At 40.0% G+C, this 10,865-nt stretch overlaps 1 protein-coding gene across 9 annotated transcripts in view; it reads right to left on the bottom strand.

Annotated features, from left to right (window-relative positions):
• Window positions 1-10,865, bottom strand: part of LOC118321253 (A-kinase anchor protein 13) — a gene marked incomplete at its 5' end in the record, with an annotated part of 98,360 nt that overhangs the window by 3,061 nt on the left and 84,434 nt on the right. For 6 of the 9 annotated variants that reach the window (XM_035652491.1, XM_035652494.1, XM_035652496.1 and 3 more), the window contains 9 exon segments: window positions 1,378-1,675; window positions 2,120-2,302; window positions 3,284-3,556; window positions 3,765-3,815; window positions 4,941-4,985; window positions 5,735-5,808; window positions 7,208-7,354; window positions 9,793-9,981; window positions 10,084-10,166. In XM_035652491.1, the coding sequence (XP_035508384.1) occupies window positions 1,378-1,675; window positions 2,120-2,302; window positions 3,284-3,556; window positions 3,765-3,815; window positions 4,941-4,985; window positions 5,735-5,808; window positions 7,208-7,354; window positions 9,793-9,981; window positions 10,084-10,166 (1,343 nt within the window). 9 annotated transcript variants of the gene reach the window in all.

Raw genomic sequence — 10,865 nt, 5'->3', positions numbered from 1 at the left:
TTTTTCAGAACCAACCCAGAGGCATCTCCACACCAACTTAAGGCTGTTTAAACTCCCCCTAAAAAACTTTTCTAATAATTTAATAATGCAAAGACAAAATCTAAGCTGTGTCCCAAATTCTTAGCACATACTAAGCAGGTTTCAAGTATGTAGAGTGCTCAGAGTGACAAAAAAAAAGTAACTATGCATACCAAAAAACCCTTGATTTTTGTTTATGATGTTGATGGACACACGTTGAACTGGCATTCATCTGTTGTTTTGTTATTTCCTGTTAGCATAAAATGGTATGCAAGTATGTTGATTGTTTGTATACTCAATACATAAATGTTATACTATAAAGACTAGTATATAGTACTAACTGTATACAGACTCTAAGACCCACAGGACATGAAAATGGCTGATGCTAGGACCCAGCAGAGACTGCAGCACATTACAATGAGTGACCTGCTCGGGGGGAAAAGTACAGCACAGTGGACTGTGGCTGCAGTCACTACAAGATGAAGGAGACAGAGAAGATAGAGAGGCGGTATGATGCAAGCTGGAACTTGCAAAGCAACATTTCTTTAAAATACGTCACCAGACTGAACACCCAGGACAAGCCTAACTCGTGAAAGCGTTGAAGATGAGGGTCAGCTTCATTCAGCTTCATTTCACACAGTACCACTGTGTCTCATGTGGATTTAATACAGGTGGTTTATTGAAAATAACATATTTTTATATGTTCTGTCATGAAATAACACATGAAACTTTCTTTGGGATTCTTGCCCACACTTGCATGGATCCGAACTTAATCCGCATGTAAACCATTAAGATGTGTGAATGAGGCATAATGTGCTCATACTGCTTCACTATCAGCTGAATAATTATGTACATTTGTTTTCGCTGAGTATGCTAGGTCTTTACATTCCAATAATTAGAATTACTGAATTTCTACAGTATTATCCATATTCAAATGTTTTTATAGGCAACATCTTTGTAACATTTTGTTGCCACTCATCATGTTTTGGCTGGTATGACTGGGAACAACCCTGGGAGACGCTGAGTGCCCCTAAATACGTATCTCTGTTCAATGTTCATGTCTGATCCTATAACTATAATGGGTTAGTCTACCCAGCATGCACTGCACAGGGAACACTGTCAAATCTTGAAATTTTTCGCTTAAACATGGTTAAATTAGTCGTTTTTGTAAAACGGCTTATGGCTTGGTTTATTCATCTATTTTTCTGTCCAACAATGTCTTCCAATCACTTTTTATCTTTCTAAAACCAAATGTCATCTAATCTGAAGTACCCTTGATAATAACACTCAATTCAGACCTGCTGACTCACTGAATGATTGAACTAAAATATAAATCCATCCATCTTCACCATTCCCTACCTGCAGTCTGTGCGCTCCCTCCTTTGCCCTTCTTCTTCTTCTTTTCCTTCCCCTCTTTGCTCTTGTTCTTGGCCAGCTGCAGCAGGCTCTTTGAGATCTGGCTGTTGGCGTCGCTGCCCTTGAGGTTGGTGGAGGATGAGGTAAAGGGATTGAGGCCTTTTCCTTTAGGCTTAGACCGCTGGGGCTGCAGTCTCGGCAGAGAAGAGGAAGAGGAAGAGGAGAGCTCCAGCGGGTCCAGCTCCAGAGACTGGGAGCTGCCGGGGAACTGGAATTCATCTGACGTTGTAGAGGGAGTCCTCTGGAGGTATAGGAGGGAGGTAAGAAACATGTGCAGCTGTTATTTACATCTGTGAGCCAATATGTATGAAAGGTCCATATTTGAATGGCTTTGCAGCTTATTGTGAATAAAAGATGAGCATAAATGTTTCCAAGAAAGGGTTCCATGGTGTAAAATGGACTTAACATATACAGGTTTTTGGCATAAAAAGCTGCAAATATGACTCTGCCGTTTGGATTAGGATGCAGCACTGTTTGCTGGTTATTATGTTGCCAAGAGCTTTTTGGAATTCTCTTTCAAGAGGACCCACGTTCAAGCTTACAATGCAAGAATCCATAAACACCAAGCCTGCTGAAGTGTCATTGAGCACAAGCTGCCTCTGAGCTCATTGAGTGTTCCCCTGTAGCCGAGGAGCAACAGATCATGTTATCATCATTTTATGATTTTTAAAGTGTCCCCGCTCACCTCAGCTACACGGACCTCCTGCATCTTTTCGAGCTGCCGTTGCACACTCTCTCTGTCCCTCTCCAGCTTCCTCTGGGCGTCTCTCAGCCTCTCCAGGTCTTTCTGGTACTCTTCCTTCTTACTCTGCAGCTCACGCTTCTGTTCCTCCAGCTCCTTGTGCTGCTTCAGGACCTCTTCCTCCTGCAGTGGTTGGGAGGTGCATTGATGGATTTATTGAAACGTTACAGCACAAAGATATGTTGTGTTTTCAGAAACTGAAAAGGAGGTTAGTCCATCATCGTGTAGATTAATATTACAAGTCTGAGCTCCATTATCTGAGGCCGAATGAATAAAAACGATTTGTTTTCTAGAAGACAGAAAACCCTTTGAAGAAAAGTTATCAGTGTTATACATTCCTATTTCATATAAATAAATGAGATAGTACAGGATAAAACTGGCTTGTTGTTTTTGGTTGATTGTAGGCCTGTCAAGATTTAGTTGTTTAATTATTGATACCCATCCAAGTGCACAGTACATCATCTATCTCCACCTATCTACCTCCCTACTAATTGCATTTTAAGCTAAAATACATTTGAGTTATTCTGTCTTCTACAACGCAAGCTCCCTACTGTATCTCAATAAAAGTAAAAATGAAAAGAAAAACAAACCAGTCGAGAGCTCACCAATGTTGGGTAAATTATTTAGTGTTTGTAACAGACTTTGAATATAATCAACATTTTGAAAGGAGACAAAAAAAAATATCACTTTTCTTTCTCCTCCTTTTCTATCCACTGCTACTAGTACTACAGCATTCTGTGTTTAAAGGTAACAATGTACGTCAGTTTGGCTCTTAGCATTAAGAGCAAATTGAAACACTGTTGTGAAAACTGAGCCAAGTCATTTGTAAAATACTGCAGCAGGTTAATGATATAAGAGTAGCATAACATTAGCAAACAAGCAGTTATTTGCAGTTATTAACAAAAATTTTAATTTTAGTTCAATTGGAACTTACTTCAGGAAACTCTGAATGAATGCTCAATACTACATTGTAAATAATCAGGTAAAATACTGTACAAGGTAAATAACTACAGTATAAACCATCCCATTGTTGGCAGGGGTTGAGAAATACAGCTGCCTAGAAACATAAATAATGCACAGAACTCGTAGAAAATGATTCATTGTTACCTGTATGTGCACCAGCCCCTCCCTTTCAGTCAGGTGATGTTCCCTCAGCTCCCACTCCTTCTCCCTTCTCCTCTTCTCCTCAGCATGAGCTGCCTGCTGTCTCTGCAGGGAGGCCAGCTCCTGCCGCTGCTTCTCCAGGCTGCGCTGCTTCTCCTGTTCAATCAGCGAGCTGGGCCGCGAGGTCGGTCGCGATAAGGATGTGCAGGAGGAGGAGCGCTCGCTCAGGGCCTGCCTCTGATCCTCTATGAAACTGTCCTGCTGAACCACCACCGCCTGGAAACAACCAGAGCCAAAGGACAGACAGATTAGGTCAGAATCACTCCAGATATTGTCTCAAAGATACAGATATGTCTGTCTCTCTATGGCTGTTCACATTGTGATGTTTTCACATTCACAATAACAGCAAAAAGTTTCACACAGTTGCATCATTTCATGATTCTGATTTGGAGCGGATGTATGAATTGCATGGGAACCATCTTACCTGCAGAGTGCTGAGCAGGAGATGCAGATTGGAGACACTGTTAAGGACCTGCTGTTGGAAAAGAGAGATCACTGAGCATCTTGTAAACTCATCATGGCCTGTTATTGTTCTATTCTTTTCTTGTTGCATGGAGAAAAATGTCTCTTTGATGTTGTTTTGCTTATTGCTGCACTTGACTTTGCTTTAAAATGCACCATGGATAGCATCAGTGATTTATATCAAATGTTTTTGACTTTTTCTTTTAATAAGTGCTAGCGGTGGACTGCATGCATGTAATATGAATTGTGGACTAAAACCAATATTAAACTGACTTGAGTTTACAGTGATGTGACCTTTTCTCTATTCAAACACTGGCAAAGAGACATGGCCGCTGAGCTATCAGCTGCCACCAGTGTTTACTAAGACACAAAATGCGCCAATTAATGTTCACTGGGAAATGCAGGAAACAGCATTTCTAACACAGCACACCAGGAAGCCAAAGTTTTTACTCAATTAGTGAAATATCTCAACATAGATGGATTGGCACAAAATGTTGTACAGACATCCATGGTCCCCAGAGGTTGAATTATAATAACTCTGGTGATCACTTTTCATCACACCATCATCAGCTTAAATTTGTTTGTCCAGTATACTGGTTAGGACTAATTGCCTGCAAAACTGATGACATTCCCATCAGCCTCAGCTGCACTTTATGTTTAAGATGATTAATATGGTGAACATTATACCAGCTAAATATAAAAATTATTAGCATAATTGTGAGCAGGTTAGCAGGTTGTGTTGTTTTGACAATTCACCGTATGTTATAGGAGGCCTTTAGAATATTTCTGTGGCATTAATGTGAGTTTTAATCTTTATTTTTCTATGTTGGTAAGTTTTACTGCTAATGTACTTGCGCTGCTTGGGATGCTTGCTCTATTCTCATGCATAATTCATCTTGTTATTCATTAGAAATTCTTCTCAAAGCTTGCTCTTATAGGCATGATTTTATTAAATAATATAACTAACATCCAATACCACTAATACAAACATCTTCAGTACAACTACAGCTGCTGCTGTTAGTGCTGTTTCAGCGTATACGGTTATTGATGCTGATAACAATGATGGTAACACAGAGTTTTGACGGTTTCCATGTAAACAGCAGCTCTAACTGAGTTAGAGACAGGAAGTCAGTGTTACCTCACTGTTCTTCTTCAGCAGTAGCAGCAGGTTGGCGTTTCCTCCCTGCACGCAAACAAAAACACACACTAAGTACTGTATAGCTAGAACACAGTCATGCACCCACATACACACATTCTCTAGCGTGTCATTGTGTGTGTACAGTACGTGCATGTGAGCATGCATACACTGCAGTATATATGGCTGTGTGAATGTGATTATAGCGTGGGTGTGCTGTAAAAATCTAATTGTATCTGGATATGATTATGTATATTATGTAAACTGATACAGTAACACAGCAGTCTCGCAGCTGCATTTAAGTGATGATGGGTTAAACATCTCTAAAAATGTATTCTACATTTACAAATACCATAAACTAATATAATAGAAAATTTAATGCTTGAATTAACTGTGCATTGTATCTTTTATGATCATTCTGACTTCTAACAGCTTATCACAGTAGCTTGCCTCTACTAAACATTCAAGAAACAGTCCAGCTGCTGGATATGTGCAGAATATATGACTACAAAGGCTAGAATCCAGTGCAGAGCTACAATAGCAGCACCTAAAGGCGGCCCATTCATTTTCATTCACTATTGAATTCTTATACAACTGATGGTCGCCATTAGCAACAGGACCTGGAAGGAAGAGTCAAGAGGCTAATTCACTGGAGGGAGAGAAGCGGCTAAATTCATCTTAATGGTATTGTTAATGTTGGAGGACAAATGCACCCCACGCATGGCCTGAGGTTCTCATTGAGGCGTGGGGGTGTAGCTGCTTCAGAGTAAAGAATAATTGGCTGCTGAGATGCCGACCTTCTTTAAAACGCTGTCGGACTCCGTCCTGCGCAGATCTCCTGCTGTATCCTCGCTCTCGTCTCTGTCTCCACCTGATATAAAGGGAAACCACAGGAGACAAAACATGAAGCAGGCAGCAAAAAATCCACACTCACGTCTACTGAGAGTATGAGAACAGAGCCACAATGATATGGAACATTTAGCATCTTTAAATATTGTCACATGTTGAAAAAAACGTTTTAATGTCTAATGCAAGGCGATCACATTTTACTGATGGTGTAACAGTTGGGTCAAGTAGTCTTTTCTGTTCTGCATTTTTCCACACATAGTTGAGAGTCTGTCAACAGGTGTCCACCACAATCCATAGGTGTGCAACAAAATGTGCATGATGAACAATGATCAGTATTAAAAGTAATGAAACAGGTTCTATATCAGTGGTTGAAAGAATATGGGAGGTACATAGAACTGAAGGCCTTATAAAAAAATAAAATATGAATCCAGTATAAAATGAGTTGCCATTTAATTTTCTGTTGATTAATCCATTAATTGACAAATAATTGAATGTATTTATTTATTATTTAAATGTATGAATCAGCTCAATATTACAGCCTTAACATTTGATCCCTGCAGTGACCAATGTTGTGTTCATCAACTGCTTAGAGTCGGCAGTGTTTCCCTGGTCCAATGAATCACTGGAACTGGCTGCAGCAGTAATTGCTTGCTTATTTTTAGGTCTTTAAAGTACATGATGGTTAAATGCCCTAAGATTTAGTTCTGATTTTGTTGATAAATATACTTAATGCATATGAAAACTATGCTTGTTTTTGTGTTCATTTATTTTTCATATTTCGAATACCTACCATTTCCTTTCTCCTCTGCTCACACAAATCAATTCACCCCCTGAGAACTCCTTTTTAACCAGATTTCAACTGACAGTATGTGCTTCAGTTGACTCACACAGTCTCTAATATTAGTTTATATAATTCTGACAAAATGCCTCTGAAATTAATATTTGTGTCTATGTTTGGTTTTTTAACAAAATAAAGAGGCATACTCTTAAAAACATCACACTGATAAAAACGTACTGTAGTGCCATTTTTCCACATCAGTTCTTCGCAAGCTACCAGTTCAGAGGCATCGCCCCAGGCCACATTCCCCTCAGGAGGCATTGGCTTTGCTGTCCAATTCCTCGTCTAAAATGTTTTATCTAACTGCACTGAACAGGGGCATTGTGGGAAGTGCTGGATGTGGTGCCTGCTGTTATGTGACCCTAAAAATCAGTTTTCGGGTGAAATATTTTACTTTTGAAACGGGAACTGGGCTTTCAGCAGTGTCACTGCACATTTGCAGTCAAGTCATTGAGTCGATGCAGTTATTCGCTTCAGCAGGTCAGGGTTCAGTGTGTTTGATGGTTACAGGTTTCAAACAAGTCTGGTTGACCACAGTCTGCAAAATTTCTGCATAGAAAACAACATGTAGCAGCAGACTCACTTTTACTGCTGTGCATCTGGTGACTGTCGAATCCTCCGAAGGTCTCGGCACGACGGGGCAAACATACCGGCCCCGCGCCTCCTCCCTCCTGGACGCTGGCCATCGCCCCGCCTAGGCTCCCGTTCACTAGTGCCTGTAACGTCTCCACTGTCACACACAAACACACACAGAGGCAAACATCAATGTGCAGGTCAGTAAGTGAATTATCCTGGCTAACTGTGTTACAGTTCAGCTCTGCAATCATGAATCCTACCAGGCACTTTTGCTTTCAAGCTGGTATTGGCTCCTGTTGCTAAGCAACTATTGACAACCTGTTTGAACCACAGAGCTCTTTTGCTGAAAGTTTAAATATCTTTACCATCTGAAATTATGGAAACTGTGGAAAGACACATACAGTATTGGTATTCACATATGTATACAGACCATGCAGCGCTGTGACCTTTTCAGTGAAACTAAGGAAAAACAAAGCCGTTCCTGGTGGATGTGAATTCACAGTAAAAGACAATAACCTCCAGCAGAAGAAATTACATTACTGCTGCCAATACAGATATCAAATAAGGACAATTATTGCCCCGGGCTTAAGAAGGAGGAGGTGAAAAATACAATCTTTAATAGTGTAGCTAAACCTTTCCTGCTAGTTTTAAAAGTGAACCCACTGTAGAAGTTCTCCTTCATACATTTCTCTTGCATTAGAGCTGCAAACAATTCTTAGTTTAATGTCAGTTACACAACCTGTAAACTGTAGAACAAATTCCTGGGATTTTGTGACTACACCTTTTTGTGGAACACTCTTTGCCTGCAGCACTACTCTGAAATCATTAAGCGCTTGCTGCATCTGTGCATAGCTTCTCAGTCTTCCCTACGTAGCTCACAGCTCTGACCACTAGAATGCAAATACACAGACCACAACACAACTCTTGGTACATCAAATACATGAAGAAATAGTGCTTCATATTTACATAATACTGCACTGTAAATGACAACAGGTTACACTGCTATCCTGGATCGTTTTCAGTCAATAATATTTTTCCTACTTTCTTAAAAACCAGGAAATGGTAAGAATGAAAAAAAATTGAGTTTCTGATTAAAAATCTTATTTTCTTATCTAGTCCAGTAGGTCTAGTAAATCTTTCATAATATGACTATAAATTGAAAAAAATAAAATTGCCCTGGAAACAAGTGATAATAGGTTTCATGATTCGACAAGATACAATTGCTTAAGAATACTTTTTGACACGCTCGACTCTTCTTGAAATACTTACATTTTTGAAGAAGTTAAATTTTTCAGTCAACAAAAATTCCAGAACTGCTGGTTTAAATTTAATGTCGACTTAATGTGCAGAGAATGTGTTGTGCTTTACTGTCTTCCTCCACATTTTATTCTCTCTTTGACACAGTATGCAGTATCTCTCTTAGTTCATGCTGCTTTCCTCTCATACACATTTGATGAACAGGGCTGCCATAGCACCAAACAGAGCTGGAATAAAAATCCTAAAACACATTGATTCCTTTAATGTCTCCCGTACAGTGTCTTTAAATCATCCAAAAACACAATTACTCAGGCTCTGTTTAGATCCAACTACCAAACCAATTACCGTTCAGGAGGAAAGGTGACTTATTAAGTGTGTGCTCATTAGTAACAGGTTTGATTAACATACAAATTGGATACATGAGAAAAATGGACTAGTACTTAGTAATAAGTTAGACTGCACAGTGTGTACAGTTCAATTTCTATTTAGGTGTGAGGGGTAGTGATCATCAAGCCCTCCACACAGAACTCAAAAAAGGTGGAATAATAAGTCTTTTTCACAGCAGACATTGTAATACCATGAACCACATCACAAGCGTCATTAATAAATGATAGCTCTGTTCAGTGTGGATGATGATCCAGTAAGGTCTTGTTATTGTGCATGTTGGCTCACTGACATGGCTTCCTGGGACAATTAATATGGAATGGAGATATGATCATGATCAGACATGATCCCCAGATTCAGTGTGACTTTAGTATTATTATATTATTATTTATTCATTATCTCCAATATCCGTTGTGAATAAACAACAGTAAATCCACTTAGAGATTATAGTGAAAAGCTGCTCCTAATAACTCCAGAGCTTGCCACAGAAATATCCCGTTTTTCAGTTTTCTTCAGTACCAAAGTAATCCAGCGATATTTGTATCCACATCCATGGGTACACTGAAAACAGGAACTGCTAATAGCCAATTCAGCATACTGTAAATGGTGCCAATTTTCCCAAAAAAGAAAAACAAGGCAAAAGCTGTAGCCCACAGCAAACTAACTGGCTCCATGGCAACATTACACACATTGAGGGGAAGAAATCTGACAGGGCCGTAGTGTTGTGTAACATACTATTGGACATATTTCATACTTCCATGTGAGAAAACAAAACAAACAAAGCGATAATAATTTACCACAATGATAATTTCACATGTATGAAAACTGAGATAAGGTAGTGTGTCTGCTTCTCTCTCTTTCTATTCAAAACAGTTCATTCTGTGTGATTGTTAATGCTCGATGAGCAATGCATCTACGGCACATAACACACATTACAACTCTCTGTCTTACCTTCCTGCAGGGCATCCTTCATGACGGACGCCCCCCTGGGCGGCTCCAGGCTGCAAGCAGCCCTGAAGAAAGGTTCGGCCTGCCGGCAGGCCTCCTCGCCTGCGTTCAAGCCTTCCCACATCCCCCTGAAGAGCCGCACCTTTTCCTCCAGCAGAGACATGATCTCTGTGTCCTTCTGCTTCAACAGATCTGACCAACAGAGACAGACAGTGAGGAAAACATTTTGTGATATTTGGAGCAAACCTATCCCTGTTTTCTTTCATACAAACACCCTAAATGTGTTTCTCTAACCTCTCATCTCCTTGGCTTTAGTCTCCAGTTGTCTCTTGTCATCTTCTGTCTCACTGGGAATCCCTTCGTCCTCATCCTTCTCCCTGTAAATTATAATACATTATTTATCAAGCAAAAATGACTGAACAATTATTTAAATAAGGATGAATGAAAAATAACCATTAGTTTCAGTCCCATCTACAACCAATCAGTCGACGCCACAGGACAAACTTTCACTAGACATGGATTAGACAACCCTGAGACAATGTATGGGATTTTTTTGATGGAAACAACAGACAGAACATCAGTGGAAAACCGTTTTAATCTCCTCCATTTCTGCCAATAGCCTGATCTCAATTTTATATTTTGACACAAGTCAGACAGGAGAGGAAGAAAAAGAGAGAGAGTACTAAATCTCTCTCCTTCCCGCTGGCTACAGTAGAATAATCCTCTGCTTATAGTGAGCTGCCCTTGAAGCCAATCCAGCATTAGACTGTCCCTGAGTACATCCCATCCCCAGGTAGAGTAGTGCTAATCCTCCTGACAGCAAAGTGCTCTGTCGCAGCTTACTGTTTATTACTATCGAGCAAACCGGGCTGGGTCTAACTCCTGGGTTACAACACAGACTTACCACAGGTGAACCCTAAGAGGCCTCCTCTGCAGTAGAGGTTATGGGTTGAAGTAAATGGGGCAAGTTAGGTTAGGGGCTGAGTTTGGGCTTACATGCCGAGGTCAAACTTAAGTAAAAAATGGCAAAACTTGTCTTTTGGCTACAAAAGCATTAAATCATTTAAACGTTTTTA

This window comes from Morone saxatilis, unplaced genomic scaffold (genome assembly GCF_004916995.1).
Source record: "Morone saxatilis isolate NCDOM2014 unplaced genomic scaffold, NCSU_SB_2.0 Contig11, whole genome shotgun sequence".
Classification (NCBI taxonomy): domain Eukaryota; kingdom Metazoa; phylum Chordata; class Actinopteri; family Moronidae; genus Morone; species Morone saxatilis.
This window is presented reverse-complemented; position numbering and strand designations above follow the sequence as displayed.